At 38.3% G+C, this 19,870-nt stretch overlaps 1 protein-coding gene across 1 annotated transcript in view; it reads left to right on the top strand.

The window, feature by feature from the left end:
- Nucleotides 1-19,870, top strand: part of BRINP2 (BMP/retinoic acid inducible neural specific 2) — an 80,529-nt gene that overhangs the window by 23,985 nt on the left and 36,674 nt on the right. The window contains exon 4 of the mRNA XM_053468702.1: nucleotides 8,147-8,328. Within this exon, the coding sequence (XP_053324677.1) occupies nucleotides 8,147-8,328 (182 nt within the window). The remainder of the gene's footprint in view (nucleotides 1-8,146; nucleotides 8,329-19,870) is intronic.

Genomic DNA, 19,870 nt, shown 5'->3' with positions numbered 1-19,870 from the left:
AGCTATTTCCTTGGTCTTAACAATGTGGTAACAGCACACATACAAGTTGATTAGTCGGGTTATTTGTGCACTCAATGCAACCCTCCGAGGGCCAGATGGATTATAAGACAGGTGAATGCACTTAAGGGTAAATTTAAGAGCCTAAAAATTATGTCAAGCTCAGATTTTAAAACACAGATAGTTCTCACCGCTAATGTAAGCAGTTTTTTTATTCCTTTGCTGAGGTTTAGTTTAATACCCCCAACCCATATCTTCTGTAGAATCAGATATTGTGTCCCGCAGAGGTAAGGCATTGTGGGAGTTGGTGGGATCTCATAAGATATGAATGTTGTGTGGCGGATACTGGCAGGTTAGCATGCACCCCTGCTGCTGTCGAATGTTAAGCGTTTTTCATTCCTGGTTTGCGGCGGCTTTGAGCTTTCCCGCGGATAATGATCTGAGTCTCTAGTTTTGATATGTGGGTCCGACAACAGAAGTGACAGAACTTTTATTAAATGCAGAATTTTTTTTTTAAAATTGATTGGTGTAGACTGGTGTACCCCAATTACCAAACCAAAAAGTCCCCCCACCATGCTTTTCTTTAGCGCTGTCAATCATCACTAATGGCCAGGGAACAGAAACAGTCAGCTTTAGCAATAGTAATAGTTTTGAAGGAGCCATCTGATCAAGTAGGGATATCTAGAAACTAAATGCTGTTTGCAACCTTGTGGCCTTTGATACCCCTGAAGTTTAAAAAGCTTTTTTTGTGTTGTCTTTTACTTATTTGACTACCCAAATGGTTGCTATTGCATGCTTTTTGGAAATGTTACCCTATTTTTCTCTTTATCCTGTTAGCGCAGGCCCTTCTGTTAAGTACTCTTTCTCCATTTTTTCCCTGTTACCTTCCCTTTTTCTTCGTTCTGCCTTCCCTGATCAAGCATTTTACTTTCCTAATTATCTTTTATGTCTCCTCTTTTTATTTCTATTAATCCTGCCCCTTCTTGCCTTTGGACCATTGTGGCCAAGGTCTGACTTTAATAGTCTGGGTTCTCCTGGACTTCTATGGCTATACCATTTGAGGGTCCTTACAGTAATTCAACCTATTTTACTAGGTTATTAAATAGTATGTTCTTAATTTAAATCCCCCTTCTTCCTGGTATTGAGATAATACATCCAAAAAGAATATGGAAGCCCTAAAGAAGCAACCTTGGCTTGGTACGTGTAAGGAGGTAACGTTACTTGATTTCTTATGTTTCTAATTTTTGTTACTGTGATGGAGTACAGATGTTCACTCTTCCCTGCTATCTTTTCAAATTACACAGAAGGTTGGAGGCTCCGTCAGTGGAGTTACTTCCCAAAGTTCAAGCTACTATGTGAGACCTCTCCCTGATTTTTCTTTGCAGTCTCACAGACGCAGCAATAAATACACATTTCCTTTCACACAGCTTAGTTTTTAAAGAACTTAAGTAATGTTATATATCTCAACAGACAGAAGTCGGGCTACAAACAGATTATATACTGATAGAATGTTTCAGCCGCTGTAAGATTCACTGAGATATCTGCCACTCACAACGGGAGACGTTATTAAAAAAAATAAAACATCAATGACAGTAAGAAAATCTGAATATTAAATACATTAAAATACATGACAGTATTAATATTTTTTAGGATTTTCTACTTAAGCATTTTCCTTTATCTCTAAGTTCTATGATCAGCTTTGCCTTCTGCTGACATCGTCATGCAAATGAGTATTGTATATCAATTTAAAGGATTAATTTTCCAGCTATATTGGGTTTTCACAATAAAGAGAAGGGCAGGAAACTAGGAATGAGAAGCACAAGGATTGGTGAATGTATGGAGGAAGAAAAAGGGATGCAAAGAAGAAACAAAAGCAATAGAGGTGACAGACAGAGTTGCTACCTAGACGGCTTCCATGCCAACGATACTCTTATGGAACCAGTGATATGGTAGGTATTTGATATTGGTGTCCCTTTTAGCTGTTTGCAGGTCCCAATAACATGTTGATATGTCAAAACACTGATTTTCTGAAGATACATATGACATACTCCCTACAGATGATGGTCTGACGATGATGGTCCCAATTTTTGGGTAGGGTCCTGAGTAGCCTCACTGTCCTGCTGTTGTAGGATATGAGGCACATGGGCCAGTTGAGCAGATCCATCCTGATTGCCCCTGACTGGCCCAGGAGCTGTAAAATCAATAGAGGTCTGTGCTGTTGCAGCTCCCTTGTCTCCACTTTACGATGCTCTGCGGCTGAGCGGCACAAGGTAGCTCTTCCTGTAAGGTGACTGAATGATCCCACCTTTTTCTGGGGTCACCCCTACCACGTCCCCAACACAGGTATGCCGATTTGGACACCTGAAACCTTCGGTCGTATGATATACTATACAATAGTGTAGTCAGGTTTGGCCTTCCGGCTATAGTGAACCACAACTCCTCTGCCAAGCTCAATCATAGAAGAAGGTTGTGGTCCCTATAGTGAACCGAGAGGCCACATTTTGCTATCCATGTAACAAAGACTATATCCCAGTGAAGGAACATTTACTATAAGTTTGTTGTTTTTTTGCTTACTGGGCTCATTCCGATGCGGGAATATGAAATCACTTCTCCAGCTAATTATACCAGTTACTGCAATTAATTAATTACATATTTACCAAATGTCTAAGTGACAAATAATGTTTTATGTTTATGTAAACAGTTTCTCAGTAAGTTTTTTTTTTTTTTACTTATGAATATATGTGTATTTTAGGCATGAAACAGGTTGCAATTAAGTGATAAAATGACGCCTACACCATTTATATAACATTCCTGTATAATAAAGTCACGTCACTCTCACAAACTGTTATAAAGTGTTTCAATTAAAGGCATACCTTCTTTTTTCTTACTAAACCGTGTAAAATAACTTTGATGATACATTAAGATTCACAATTTCCTACACATAATGTGCTAACACTAAGGTGAGCAGTTTATCACATAAACTATTAAGAAGTGTGATATAAAAGAATTTTGTGCAGTGCGCAGGATAACAATACGCAGGTAACACCACATAATGCATTTTTTAAAAGGAAGATTCTTAACTGTTCCTGTACCGAACTGCTCGCTTTAACAGATGACACTGATTTTTTTGGTCTCTGCCCAATCTGCCGCTTTGATGAGTGGTTATGGGCTTGGAATAGGGAGTTCTGAAAGGTCCCACCTGTAGTTTAAGGATTTGGCACCATGAATGAATATAGGCCTTTCTGTCAATGTACACATTATTTGACCTTCAACATTTAGGATGTGGTAAATGTGATGTCATTGCACTTATAGTGAGATGCTTGAGTCCTCTAGAGAGAAAATTCAGGGAGCTATTATCACATAATTGAACAATTGGGTGACAGTAGAGATAGGGGATGAGTATACCTGGGAAATCTCAGGCTTTGACCCCGAGTCTCAGGGTTTCTGCTAGAGCCCTGCGCAGGACTGCTTTTTTAATCCCGCTCCCGCTGTTTTTAATCCTGCTCCCGCAATGTGGGTGTTCCGCTCCCGCCACATTTGTGGCCAATCCCGCCCACTCCCGCCACATTTGTGGCCAATCACGCCCGCCTCCTTACTTGATTTCCCGCGCAGTCCCGCAAGTTGTTCCCTCACAGCGTCTCTTCTCTTGCTCCGCCCAGGAACAAGGCGGAGTCACAGGAAGTGACGTCACATCACGTGACCCCGCCTTGTTCCTGGACGGAGCAAGATAGGAGACACTGTTATGGAGCAGCGAGAAGACAGCCTTGCGGGACTGCGCGGGATTACCGGGACCCGCAGTGCCTGACCGCCCGCTCCCGCCCGCAGCCCCAGCAAGACCGCCCGCGCCCGCATGTTTTTTGGCAGGTCCCGCGGGACCCGCCTCCCAATGCAGTCCTCTAGTTTCTGCCCCAATCTTATAGTCTCTGGGAGAAGGGGCAGATTCTCAGGGTCATGCAGTCTGGAACTGTCTCCTTCTTATTCTACACTGCTGGGATCATATCTAAGACCCCCAACTGGTGTTTTTGCTATCAGTATGTAATGGTTAATATCCTTGCTTGAACGCAGGTGACTCAATTAAATGTATCTTTAATAATGACAAGGTGTCCATGAAGTCAGGTATTAGATAGACATTTGGTCAACACATTTGATGAGTCACTACATAGAATCTCCACAATGTGCTATTAAAGGGTTAATATTTAAAAAGTCTCTGGGTCAGCTCATTTAGTATATTCCCAGGCAGCGTGATGAGTCGTCTAAGGATGGTGCCTTTAGTTAGAAGGATGATAAATAGTAAGACGGCTGGTATGAAGGTACAACCTTAAGGGGATATAACGTGTACCCCAGCCATCATGTGAAAAAAATAGAATTTCTGAAGCACAGAGGGGTGGGAAAATGTCGGACGGACCCCTTTCCCTTGTTAGAGCAGTTAAAAACTCATCAAGTAGTGAGCATTCCGCTGTAGAGCCTGCCTAATGGTTCGTATGTATGTGAAAATAAAATTTGGATTTGAGGAAGGGCAGGAAATAATAAGCCATATAGAACTGTTCTCGCTTCACTTTGTTGAATGTCAGTTACATTGTTATAAATGCCATGAAGGTATTTTTTTTCAAAAAATGGTTTGAAATGTTCTAATGTTAAATCATAAATGTTGAAATGTGTTTGATAAATGTCTCTGACCTGTTGTTACCCGGGTTCCAGCACAGAGTGTGATTTTAGCTAACAAAGAAGATGGATAGGAAGGGAATTAACCTGTGAATGGCTAGGCCAGTGCTGGGGGAAACGGGTGCCCATTACTCCTGGAATAGTAACATGGAACCATCTGGCTCTTGTACTATATGTGCTATCACCTTCAGCCTCACTAGCCTCCATTATATCATCTAAGAATATAGAAATGCATAGTCTATATATATATATATATATATATATATATATATATATATATATATATATAATCTGCCCACCCCTTCAGTTTTACACCAGGGGACTGCTGCTCCCTGCACCCACCGCCCTAGGAAAAGTAGGCCTAAGCTAGAACACGCCACTGTCTATACACATGTTCTCAGCTATCCAAATATTGATGGTCATCTTCCTACAACAACAGGTCAAGAACTCCAGTTGACCAGTCTGTCTCAGCAATTAGTAACTAGATTTTTACAGTGGCATAATTTCAATATTAATAGATTACAATTTAACATTTGCATTGCATTTTTTTCAATATTCAGTCGATTCTAAGCCTAGAGGTGACTTAATATTTAATTTAGATGACAACATTTACATGGTGTGTGTCATAGTGGGGCCACATGGAGACTTTAACATGGAAATCTGAGTCAAAGTTTCCCAGATCGTGTATTTTTAAAACCATAGGGACTATGATTCCTTGTAGTTTTAAAAAAAAAACCTCAATAGAACTGGAGACATCTTTAACACCTTAGAACTAAAAATCAAAAGGTAAATCATCTAACGTAGGATAGCCTTTGATTGCCTAATGCTCTGCCATATCACTCTTTTATCCTCTAGTGTTTATCCTTCCTTCCACTTTCCTCCCCCTATTCCCCATTTTCTAATAGCATGTCTCTCGGCCTCTCACTGTATTTTCCTGCTTTCAAAAATTTCTCTGGGGGGCCGAGCGATTTCTAGTTAACACCCCTAACGCAGAAGCTCAAAAAGTCACATTAAAATATTCATGGATGCGTAGCTTAAGAAGAAAGCACACAAAGGGGACAGGAGGGAGATCAAAAGATATTAAAAATATTTATGATAATATATTGCCCGTTTGAATCATGAAGAAGAAAAATTTGTAGAGGAAATCAGAGCGAGTATTCTCCATAGACACGCCGTGTAGCGAGGGATACACAGATTCTCTAAACTACATGTGTTGTGTTTTAAACTAAATCTCCTTAGTTAAGCTGCTATGTACGCTTCGCGACAATCTCCCGAGGATTTCCCTGAGAGTTCTTATTTCTTTTTAACATTTAATATTATTAACTGCTATTAATTGTAACCCTTTGCGTTCCAGAGGGCTGTAAAGCAATAGACAGAAGCAGAAACGGACAGGCGGAGCGGCGCTGTTACTTACAGATAGGTTGAGAGAATATATTACAATTAAAAGTGTAGAATACCCGTGAGACAGCATGCAGAAGCTTCTTATAATCTCCTCTCCCTGCTCACGCACCCATTGGTATGCTGTTCTAACACTATTAAAGTTAAAGAGGGCTGGCTTTCTAAATTTGTTGATTTTGCTGTGAAATCCCCCCGTGTCCATATATGCTAATTTAATATTTCCATTATAAAATGTAATTAGCATACAGGACCTCGTGGTGATGTTCATATTTGGGAAACTAAACCTGAAACTCTTCTAAATATTAACCCTGTAATAATCCTTTACAAAGATTCTGACCCAATTATTATGGCGACCAATTGGCTTTCTTATTGTTCTTATGAGGAGACAAATATTCTATCTTTAGATTGTAAGCTCACAGGCAGCGTTCTCCTGGTCTCTGTATGTATTAATGTATATTTGTTATGTGTGTCAACTACCCAACTTAAATTATACAGCACTGCGTAACTTGTTGGCACTTAATAAATAGTAGATACTAATATTTTACTCAAGCAGATAGTTCACCCATGATATATTTGGGAAAAAACACAACCTAACTGGGATGCTCAGTTATCTCTTTGGCACCTTTGCAGCATTACAAACACTGCAAAAAGGTTCAGCCCAAATTCTCTCTGGAAATGATGTAAAATTTTGCCCCATTCTAATTTTTGGGGAGATCATGCGTCGTGTGACACAAAAGCTTGCATTGATAGGCTGTTGCCATAGAATCTGAAACGTTTTTGTGTTCCTTTTATGTAATTCAACCCTGATCGGAAAGAATAAAATGACAGGTCGGATAAGTTTTATTTGCTTAACACAGTATAGAGTGTGGAATGAGTGTTTTGTTTAAGTGGAATAACACTTTTTTGGGAAGCAACACCTAATTAGGTGCCAGGTTCATTCTACAAATATATTACCTCAATATTAGTTTTTATTTTTCCTTGTAAAAAGAAAAAGTTTACCTAACAAATACCATTGTGATATCGAAAAATGTCATGCTTTTATAAAGCCTCAAGGAATGATTTCACATAATAATAATCTCTGCAATAGTAGCGGTTATGTTATCTCTCTTGTGATCTGCGAAAAAGAAAAATGGCTGCTTCTACTTTATTTTGTAAATCATATCAGTGCAGCATGGAAACCGCGACTGCACACATCAAAAACACTAGTTATGAAGATAATTATGCAAAACATATGTTAATTGGAATGCTTTTTCTCCATCTTAAAGGGGGTCTGTCATCAACATATTTAACTATAATTAAATTCCTTCCTACAGTTTGTGCATTTTTGTTTTTTCATTTAGTGTTATTGTTGTTGGAGATAATTGGTTTAAAAGTAAGGAGCTATTTTAACTTAGGGAAGCTGAGGTCTGTGAGAAAATGTGGCAAGCTTAGCATATTAATGAACTTACTGTCCCTAACATTCAAATAGACAACAAAAAAGCAGAGAGCTATCACCAAAGAAACGAAAACTGAGAAAACATAATGTAACGGGGAAGAATAATCATTCCGATGTCATGTATACACATAAAATGAGCAAAATTGGAGATCCACTGTCCTATTATTTTTCCTATCTTTTTACTGTATGATGCAATAACTAGCGTAGCCCTTGTCTGCACTTATGGCTTCTGCTCTCTCTAATGGGTACGGACATAAAAACTAAGAGAAAGTTGGATTAGCCCAAGAGAAAATGGAGTGCTTAGTTGAAGGTGATACGTTTTTAGTCGGCCAAACCTCTGAGGTTCCAAAGCTTTTGTAATTGTATCTTTTTCTACGTTGGCCCAACAATAGGTATCAACTTTAACTAAAGACAAAATAAAGGAGTTCCATTGTCAACTTCAACGAAGCTTAATGCAATTATAGTACCTAGATATAATAATTTCTGTGAGGAACCCCCTTTACACACTAGGGACGATCTCCAGCCCACCATGTTTTTAAGAAACAGAATCCCTTAAGAGGATATATCTTCTGATATATCACAAACCATTGGATATGATAATCACATCAGCTATATGGCTTACACTATGTGACTTATTTTCCTATGTTCTTGCAGGAGAAGAGTCTCTTACCATGTTTGTGGATAAAGGGAAACTGAAGCGAGAAGCTGGAGTCCGCGGGAATGCTTCAGCCCCCACATTGGACACTTTACACCAACTCGCTGCTTCATATTTCATGGATCGGGAGAGTGCGCTGAGACAGCTGCACCACATTCAGATCACCACGGGAGCTATTAAGGTACGCAGAGCATAGGTTAATGAAGCTATTGCCTCTCTAAGTCCATCTAGCATAGTAGTGATTAACACCTCTCTGCTTTTAGAGGAGCAGTGATTCGCTATTCCTGCTGATGGCGGAGAGGTTCATTACGAAAGGTTACGTTGGACAGCTGTACAAATCCCATGATGCAATGTGTTAGAGCTTTACTGGACTGGACCAAGCAGTCCTGGTAATTTAAAACTATTTGACATGTTTGCTCTGCAAGGGTTTTGGTTGTAAGAAAATTGCCTTACTGTTGATTATCTGAAGGAAGTTCATTATCCAAGCTATTCCCGGATGGTATTTTTAGATGGAATCAGGAAGCTAGCGGAATGCAGTATTCTTGTGATCTGGCGATAATAAAAATGTTTCGTTCTCCTGCAGCAGTGTACATAACATTTTCAGGTGCACATCCCTGTATTATAAGGTCTTGCAATATAATTTTGTTGCCTGGGGCACAGATAGATAAAAAAATGACTTTATGTCGCAGGAAACCACCTCTTGGATTTGTAACAGCTTAACTTAAATGCAATGATGTTCACCCTAGAGATCGTTCCAAGCTCAAATTCCATTCTAAGGAAAGTAATACCCTTCTTATTTCTTTAGGTGCAAAATAAATGGGTTTGAAAAAAGGGGGATTTACCAGGACTTAAAGAAACCGAGATTTTAGGGGTTTTTTTTAACAATATTTTTATTAGTTTTCCAAAATCAAAAGAGCAAAATCTAATCATTGTTGGAAAGAAACAATACAAGAAAAGCCAGCAAAAGCTAACAGACACAAGAGAATCGTCCCCTCAAAATCAGAACAAGTACATTTTCAAAGAGAATAAAAAAAAGAACCCCAGATCCATCACAAATAACACCCACAGACAAAGACCCAAACCCTCCCCAATTCACCTCCTCATTTCTCCGCAGTCGCCCAGTCCCCAATCGTATTGGCGGCAGGCAAGTATGCCATGTGACATTTGCAACGGATACCTTTCTTGGATTTGATCCTTAAAACATCTGGTTTTAAGATATGTTAGTATCCTAAATTGCCAACATGTATACATTTTTTATGAACACCAAGGGGAGTCATCAGATCTGAGATAAAACAGTAATGTTATTTAATTATTTATTTATCATTTATACATCTATGGCATCAACCAGAAGCATAGCTAGAACATTTCTTACAAATTTCCCTTAATTTCCTACAATTGCTTATGGTTGAATACATTTGAATGTAACTAGGAAGTTATAACACCTCTCCCTGTACTGCGTGCATAGTTTTAGCATGAGCCTTTTGTGCTAGAAGTTACATACAACTGCAGAGTACGTACAATACAGCAATTTAAGACATGACATATGACAGCAAGATGGTGGCTTCACATCCAACACAAGAGAAAACAATAGATGCAATTTTCATATTAATATCAATAAGGAATTAAGAAAAGCAGAAATAATACTTTGTACATAGGTGATAAAAATTTAAGAAACAATGTAATATTGATGTTAACAATTTTACCTTTTTTTGTGTTCCAAAAGTGAATAATATGACCAAAGATTATTTCTTTTAAACTTCAGTGTTCAAAATCATCATCAGACCAAAAAACCCACAAAGATTTAAGATTTCCCAAAATTGTAATTGTAATTGTTGTGTATCACTGGGGAATGTATAATTCAGATTAAAAATAAAATCATTGTGTATGGGGTGCAAGAGGACTGACACCACCCTAGCTCCATATATTTATCCAGAAATACATGTTTCAAAAGATCTCTCTTTTTCAAGTTATGTTCTAGAAGCATATATTTAGCCTTTCGTATTAGAGAAGTGTAAAGACTAATCTCGAATTAATTTGTACCAAGAAAATAATTATTAAGAAATGACCTTTAATGGATCACCGTACAGCTCATTTCCAAAAAGCATTAAATGAACAAAAGTCTCTTTTTTTGGCAAGAAAAAATGTCATGTGGTTTTCTAGCTCCAAGATGTTAATGAGGTAGCATTCTCTTGGTATTTTGAACGGAAGGGGTTAATGGAGCAGTGTATCAAGTATGAGAAAAGCTTCAGCAGCAACATTATTAATGGAACATTGGCCCCGTTAATGAACTTGCCACTCATTAAAAAAGGCAGCCAGCTTCCTTATGTTGACAAAAATGAGCTGGTTAAGACCTTTTTATTTTTCGGTAGTTTCTTTTCTGCCGTTTTGCTTTGCTTCACTCTTTTGTTTTTTTGCGTACATTCGGCCATCTCACTTGCCCCCCAGTGCGTCCGTGGCATTTTTGGCTTTGAAGAACTGTTTGGATGGCATAGACCCAAAAGTTGAATCCTAGCACGAGCGCACTTGGGTGCTTCGCTAACAGCTCGTGAGCCCACCCCTGTCTTCACAACAGATGTTGCTGTGCATTAATGATGTTACCACCTGGTCTGTGATCACTCAAACAGGTCCAGAATTTCATGGGGATGCGGCTCCACTAGCAATCTCAGCTGTGATTCTCCATTCAAGACATTTGAGCCATTAGGACCTATTTTGATGAGGATGGCTACTGTGTGCATGACCCTCGATTCGCTCAAAAATTGCGTTGATTGGACAAAATTTGGGGATTAGAAAGGGGCTGTTGCAATCAGACCGCAACCACACTCTCAGAGATCATTAATTCCAGTGGCATTTGTTTAAATTAATCATGAGCATTTATTCTTCATTAGCAGTGAACTTGGAAAAACATTTTTAAATACCCACTTTGGGGCTTATTCATCAACCATTTTTATTTACCCTGTGACATCTTGCCTGCTGTGTTAGTTTATGGTATTATTAATCAGCGCAACTAAAATATTATACTGTTTTCTCGGTAAGCCGCGTAGGTTACATCAGGTGACATATCTGTTCGATAAATATGATGACCGTATAAATCTGACCAAATATGCTTTAAACGTCTTAAAATGTAGTGTTCTAAAGACCTAGGGACCTTGTAATTAAAAGCCAGATTTCCCTCTTGTTACTTTATAGGTGGTATTTTAAAGGAGTTGTGATGTGTGTTATACATAAACGTGCTTTTATAGCCGTTAGTTTTTCAAATCCATAATTTGAAAAATATTAATATTAATTTAATACATTATTACATTTATTTAGATAGAGCCAACAGATTCCGTAGTGCTGTTACATAATTAACACATTTTAAAACACATAAAAACTAGTAGAAGAGGAGGAGAAGGCCCTCCTTGTGCGACTTACAGTCTCTTTCTCTCTGAAACGTGTCATTCACTCATTCACTCATTCACTCATTCAGTTATATTGCCATATTTTGCACATGCTTTATGTCAGGTGCTTTCGTTGTCCCTGTTGTCTAGCAGGTAAGCAGATCAGTACCTGCTCCAGTTCTGGTCATTGTCGCTATGAGTGACTACTGTAGTTACTTCACGGCATCCTTGAGATTAGGTAACATTTCTCAACCATACTACACAAATTTATTAGAAACACCAAATATCAGTCTTTTTTAGTATTCAGTAAACGCTGTATTCTGTTAAATGCCTTTACATTTTAAACTTGACTAGATATAAAATACCCCATGGTCTTCTCAGAAGGTTAAGACGCTCTGTTGAAGAGAGCCTTTAAAGCATACAACACATTATGTGCATATGAATGAAGAAACCTGAACAGGGAGAAAGAAAACTGATGTGCCAGTTGTTGACATAAACTGATAAATTGACCGAAAAGTTGATTATCTCAGATGACAATGTTATGCCAGAAAGCTAGACGAGCAATAGTTGGAACCAACAGGGTATTGGGTTGTATATCAAAACACAGATTATCAGACTAGAAGATGCAATGATTCAAGACTGTTCATGAAGGCATATGCTAGCACCTGTAAAAGGATATCTGGAGATGACCACTATTGCGGTCATTGCCGGTAACAGAATCCACCCAACGATAGTCTGAAGGCCCAATATTGTCAGTCAATTGGTCAAAAACATCAACATACCCTATGGATCTCTACAGGGTTTGAAGTTTTGAAGTTAAATGAACAAAATATGTATATTGAAAGTATTGGTAAGATGTAGAATGACTCCCATGATCTCTTTAGGATCAATGTAAATATTTTCTGCACATACGTGTGGGTTGGGGCTTATTTGACTAACCTGGAAGTATCATCTGAGCAAGAACTGAAGCTGATGAATGCCCCGAGCAATTACAAGTAATTACTCTGACCAAATATTCCTGTATAAATCTACTGGGGAAAAATATCTTTCCATAAAAAATTACAGAACCGGTCTGTTGTATTTTAGGCTATATATCCCTTTAATGAAGCTATCAATACGGGATGACTTGTTTGTTGAAAGTGCTTCCAGTATTGCAAGGTTTTAGATTAATCCCGTCTGTTAAATGCTTTCATGCCCTATGCCGCATGGAAGGTTTTGATGAATGTTAGCATTTTTTTGTCCCTAATAAAGAACACAAAGTATTGAGATATAGTGATTTATAACTGACATAGGAAGGAGTATGTGGTTTCATTAAGGGGCCTGCAATTATATCCGCTTACAGTATTTTTTTGAAAATAGTGTGGGATCCTAGCAACTGAAACACACAGGCACGGTAAAAAAAAAAAAAAAAACTCTTGCTCTTTGCATATAGAAACATTCCTGGCAGTGAAATTAAACTGTATGGGATTAGTGTCTGGATCTAAAAATATTTAGAAGGAAATTTGATGGGAAATTGCTCCCTGAAGAATTAATTGGTACTCTACCACAATACCGCATATGATTTCTAGTGTTTAACTTACACCAATGTGTTATTACCTGCTTGAAGGAACAGTGCACTGGATACAGTCGATGCACTGGATACAGTCGATGCACTGGATACAGTCGATGCACTGGATACAGTCGATGCATGTTGCACCGTCACGCGTGTTCCTGATATTAGAAATATAACCTAGACGTGCAGCTTCCGTGCTGTAGACACAACCTTGCAAAGTCTTCCAACAGCAGCGGGATGCTGATTATGGACACAGTACACATTGTTTTTGGCACATGTTGCTGTGGTTCTCTGTAATGTTAATATCCTACTAGTTGGCTTTGCTTTTTACTCTTCCGAATTTCACGTTGTGACTTTGCCTTTTGATTTTAGACCCTTCTCAAACTGCTTATTAATATCACATATTTCCTGTCCAAAACTCTGAATAAACCACCTGCCATTATGCTTTTGATTTGTTAACGTGAGTATGTTATAATACTTACATCGAAGGTGCTTGTGCCCTGTCTTTAAGGCTATACTTTTAAACTATGTCTACATGCATTAGTATTAACGAGGCGACTGATAATGTCATAATTTTGTGTGATTTAGACTGAGATGGTGCAGAAAGCCACCATTGTTTCTGTCACATAAAGTGTCTAGGCCTATAGACTGTAAGCTTGTTTGAGCACCTGTTGTCTCTGTTATGTCCTGTCCACCCATTGTACAGCGCTACAGAATTTGATGGTGCTACATAAAACAATAAATAATAATAATTTACACTATGGCCTAGTTATAGGCCTGTCCTATTTACACTATGCTGTGTTGAGCCGGCACATCCTCCCTAGACAGCATTAACAGGCGCTGCATGCCTTTAAGACACAGAGCAACAGGATATGACATCATATCCCAGTGTCCTGTAGTGAAGAATGCAGCTGCGGAGTAGGCGGGAAATACATCGCGGGCCAATGCCCAACTTGCTTGGAAAAAATGTCCTCATTTTAATACTGCCCTCAAAATAACGTTCTTTAACACCCCCCATAAAATAGCTCAAACAGACCGTATAAAACCTCATGTTAGTCGGTATTTTTAGGTATAATTTCCCTTTAAGATGGAAAAGGAACTCTGTACCGACAGGAGATTATGAGGTTATATCTAAACACCGTTGCGGTGAGATCTATATTCTCTGATAATGAAGTTACTGTGTAGAGATGGCCAACTGAGCTTCCCTACGTTTGCTCCGAACAGATGGCTCACACCATACAAGATCTAATACACGGGTATGCGTAACAGAGAAGAAACGTGCGTATTAGTGGCAGACCGCTATTATAATGAAGTATAACTTAGACGCCAAAGACAAACATTTAAAGAGAAGGGCAAGCAATACAGAAAACTTTCTATCTATAAAAATGACAAATCTGCTCTCACGATATTATTAAATAAGCAGCTGCAAGTTCTGGCTCTAAACAAGCTGGGTTAACCCTTGCTTGCAGGTATATATATAGTCTTCAAATCCATTCTAATCTGCAGTATCTGTTACTAGAAAATACTGTTTTACGTGATGTAAGGATGTCTGTGTGGAACAAATTTGTTCAGAATGTTTTTTATATAGTCTGTATACAAACTTACTACTTTGGAAGATCAGCAAAGGCATTACAGTTCAGAGCGATTTTGCTATAAAGTATACTTACAGCCCCCACACAGATTACTCATCCGCGATCTTGAAGAAAGTGAGGCAATATTTTTGTATTACAGTTAAATGGATGCCTAACAATGTCTGTTATTCAAAATAAGGTACAATCCAGTCCTTATATCCACCAAAAAGGATATTATAAGTCACTGTTACCCGGAGCTGCAGAGAATTTTAATGCTCAGTATAAAAAGGCAGATTAGTGTTATTCTTTGGGGCATAAGACTGTCCCTTTAATGCAATTTTTTGAGCGTTGGCATTCAACAAATCTTGAAAGAGTTTTTTTTTATAATAAAAGAGAAATGAGAGATGCAGAGGTATACTCAACTCCAAGAAGAGTTTCTTCCCTATTTGTGGATGGTTTTCAAGCATAATAACAAAGCACATTGGTACGACATTATATTCTACTATCTTCGGTTACTTGTCCTTTACAATAAGGTGGAGATATGTTCTACGGACTTCACAGTGCTCTCTTCTAGGCCAGCAAGGGAATGTTTTATATATTTATATCATGGACATTTGTTGAAGAGTACCCTAACATGATCGCACTCTGGTGGCTTCATCAGCAGGTTTAGCTCTTGACAGTTACAACCTAAAATCCCAAATGGAATGCACCGTACTATATTGGATTTATTATATTATGCCAATTTGTTAGATAATAATTAAAAGAAGATGAGACATAATAACCTATTTTTGCTTCTTTAGTAAAAGTATAAGACCTAGGAACTTCTTGAACTTTCATCTTAGAAGAGGACGCACATGTAAGCACAAGATCATATGATTTAGTTCTGAAATTGGATATTGATGAATGTTCGAAGGGTGGAAAAAAAATCAGCATGAACACAATCAGAACTACACATGTCAAAAGTTTGAGACCACGAGGGAAAACACTAAATGGTTGCCTAGTGGAGCCGAGCATGAGGCTGGGGAGGTATTTTCAAAAGAGAGAACTGACAGGCAAACAGCAAGTTCCAAACCATATGGGAGGCAACAATAAAATCGACTTGTATGAAATTCTTATTATAACTTAAGAAATGCATTTTATATAGAACGCTTTTCAACTATGACATGTTATCTACTACTGTGCGGCAGAATGAATCCCCAGGATAAGAAGGTAGAAGATTTTAAAGTTCCCAGCAGACACACAAAAAAACGGTAAAATAAGCAAAATGAATAACAGTCTGGCACTGGTTATGAAATGGCAATTTAATGCTGCTCTTAATGTCAGCAGAATGAAAAGAATCGCTTTAAAACAGTAGCGCGCAATCGCTATTAACGTAGAATGGGGGGGACCGCATCTCACATCATCCGAACTATCCAAAAAAAACCTTTTGCTTTTTCTATTCTACTTTTTCTAAAGACCTTGAAGCGGCTGTGATGAGACATGTTCACAACATGCAGTGTCAAAAGTTTTTGTTTAAATTCCTGGTCTAGAATAGGTACGGTAGACAGTGAGCACAGGAGACTTTGTAGCACCCATCATAGTCTTTTTATAGCCTGGTCAGCCGTTCCAAAGGTTCACTCAGTAAGAGGAGGACTTTGCAGTCAATAGCACAAGAAGAGCAAGGATGCTTGTAAGACGAAAGATCTTGAGAATGTCAACAGGCTGCAAACCAAAAGAAAAACACCTCATAATACCGACAGATAAACATAACCTGTGAGGAACCCATTATTTTTGCAAGGAAAAGTATTTTTAGCCCGGAAACAAAAAAGCATTCCAGGTGACATTTTAGATGAATAAAGTCAAAAAAACTTGTAGAAGGCATGGAACAAAATAGATATGGAATTTTTCACTTTTCCAAAATCTAAAAGTTCAGTACAATAAATCCATGTCATTGTGTTTGCAGATTAAAACTAACAACGTAATACACCCACTTTATATGCAAGCTAAAGGAGCATCCGCTATGTAAATGATCTTTTATATTGACATCTTGAATGGGTTTAAGCCGGCTACAACAAATCAATGGCACACTAAACAATTCACACCATGCCAAACTTTTTAATAGGTTAATGTAATTTATTATCAAAATTCCATTTAAAAGAAAGCAAAATGTACCTTGGGATAGCTCAGTAGTAGAGGTTCAAAGATGAAATGCTTAGATCTGAGCAGGATTTAGATAGCAGCAAATATGCTATCACAAGCCTTTTATTATAGAAACTCGATAAATACTCTTTGATTAACTAGACTGACTGCAAACTGAGTCCAACCAAGTAACAAACAGCATCTAGATGAAGAAGAGTAACCACAATGCCACCTTGGGCCAATATACTATCCATCCGACTTATTCTGACTATTTGACTTGCTTCGACTTATTCATCTGCTTTCAGGGCACAGGCTTTAGAGGGCCTATGTTTGACCATTCATAATAATCAGAGAGTACTGACTTCCATTTCATTACAAACAAAGGACAAGTCAGTATGCAGCTCCTTATTTACGCCTCATCCCCGATACTCACCAAATGCGAGTAAAATTAGCTGTACAGTTTACCAAGTGCACTGTAACCCCTCTTATTTCCCCATGGCCACATTCATGCCTGCCATGCCTAAGCGTATGACATGTATTTAATATGTGAGTAAATGATAAATTATGAGAACAGCAGGAAGCACTGTCAAGAAGATGCTGACGATGTATAGTATAGAATATGCCTTCTTGTCAGAAAGGCAAGATTCTAATTGGATAATGTCACTACTTATGATGATAAATAGCCAATGGGAATGCTGCCAGCCACTTGGCTACATAAAATCCTTAATTTGTACAATAGGTGCCTCATTGTACATGGTTCTTGGACATGAAATACTCTAATTAGCTTTAGTGAAGGTTTTTCACAGACAGCATAAACATTAAAAGAAGCAACGGTTCACTTGGCCTCTGCATGAGAATTGGCTAAAGCTGATGTAAAATTAAGGACATTTGGCCCCCCAAAATAGGAATTCTATATAAATGTAAAACAGACATTATGAACGGGGTTTAAGTTCATCCAGTGAAACTTTGGAAAAAAGGATAATTAATCTTAAGTAATGGGAGGCATACCTGACAGCACAATATATTGTCCTACCTACAGGACTGAACGCTATGTCAGTGTTTTATACATAAACGAGAAAGCAGCGGGCGCAGCAAAGATATCGAAAACATTTTATAAATAGATTGTCTTTGAAAAAAGGATTGTCTAACTTTTAAACACATACATGTTTGTTGAAAGCACTTGGAAGTAATTGCCTGCTGTACAAGACAGCCTTTGTCAAAACTAAACAGCTGTCCATGTATAAAGTGGATATAGAGGCAAAAGGTGATAATTGTTGACCTTATTTGCATGTGCCTACCCAGAATCCCTTGTGGTTGTGGCAGCACCATGAGATTTCTGAGAGAACAACAAGCCTTCTGGCTTGTCTGGTGTCTGTAGATGAGCGTTTCATAATACTTCTACTATCCCCTTAAATTTAAGTGGAAGGGTTTTCCATCACCTTTACTCACCATAACTTATATAATGGTATTCCTCGTGCTATCCCAAGCTTCTAGTATCAGTATCTCAACCCAATGGGGAATTTGTCTGGTGTTCCCCTTGCGGGAACCTGGTAATTGTATTCTGGGCTTCTGATGCCTCATAGAACAGCACCAAAGGAGCATGTACCTTGACTCCAAAAAAAAAAAAAAAATGCTAAGATCAAGCGTAGGACCTCCAGGGCAGGAGGGGGAAAAGCTTGATCCTCTGGCCTTAAGGTTCAGGTAGCATGGAGCCCAAGGTGCAAAAGTGCAAATTTCGCATATATTTGTATATATATGAGAAATTTGAATTTTCTCCTGAGGAAGCCAGTATAGCACTGGCGAAACGTGTCGAGAGAGCTGATATCACTTCGAAAGAGTATTCTATACAGTGGATCTGGGACTTTGGTTCACATGCGCTTTTGCACACTATGATATAGTTGTGCCTGTAATAACTGTAAGTGCATCCAGACCTCCCTCTCCTCAGATTTGTTTTAGATACTGCACCATTTGTGGTCTTTTTCTATTCCTATAGATTTTAGAAGATATTAAATTCTGCTACTACTGAACCCTGATGAGCCTGATTTATTCAGCAAGTTTGTGAGTGGATCTTACACATTTTTTATTTTCCATTTTATATACATATTACACTATTAGTGTTGTTTTTGTTTTCTCCTCATGTATATGCGCTCCTTGGTCGTCTTATTGTATTGTTGAGCATCTTGAGGAAGAGTGTTTTTTGGAAGCTGCTATCTTGGGGAGTATCTATTTATTTATTGTTATTTACACCTTTTACACTTCACACGTGGAATTTGGATTTTTGTTTTTTGGAAAAAACAAGCCGTCTGGTGTCTGTAGGTGAGTGTTTAATAATGCTTCTACTATCCCCTTATTATTTCCTTGCAATACATACTTCAAGATTTTTCAGATAAGGCATTCTTGGGTCATCAAGTTTGCAGAAGCACTGCCTGTTGTAGAGCCTCAGACCTAGGTTCATCTAGCCATTACTAGCAGGAGCTACCTGTCTGTAGAGTCCATCAAAAATTCCAAGATGTATTTTTGAGAAAATGGTGGGCTTTAGGGTGGGGCCTAAATTATGTAATTTTCTGCATCTATGTTTTCAGTAATTAGCAGCTGTTAATTATTCATTATGTTAAAGGGCAGCAACCCCACCTTTATGATATTTCAGGGTGTAGCTCTGGGTCCTGTCAAAAGCATTTAAAATGATAACGCAGAGCTGTTGAGAGAAGCTGTAAGCCGAGAGCATCTCACCCTGGGTTACATAAGGGGCATGTTTCTTTGAAGATACTGGATCGATTTCAAGGCTTAGGGAAGAAGAGAGACGAAGATATGATTTCCTAAGATCCTGTACAACACAACAGCAGACAAAAAAAACAGGGGGAAATGTAACTAAAGTCTATGTATAAGCAGATGGAAAATCACTTGGGGATACTTAACTTCAGCCCCTAGGCAAAACGTGTTCCTAGAACAGAACTGAGAAACAGCAACTGCTATAAAGTATAAAAAGCTGAAACATACTTTTCCTATAGACTGAATGTCAGCATATAATACAAATCTTAGCTTAGTTTTCCTTTTTCCCTCAAGTGTGTTAACATAATGGTGGAATATTACTATGTCACGCTAAAC

Source organism: Spea bombifrons, chromosome 6 (genome assembly GCF_027358695.1).
Source record: "Spea bombifrons isolate aSpeBom1 chromosome 6, aSpeBom1.2.pri, whole genome shotgun sequence".
NCBI classification, from domain to species: Eukaryota; Metazoa; Chordata; class Amphibia; order Anura; family Pelobatidae; genus Spea; species Spea bombifrons.
This window is presented reverse-complemented; position numbering and strand designations above follow the sequence as displayed.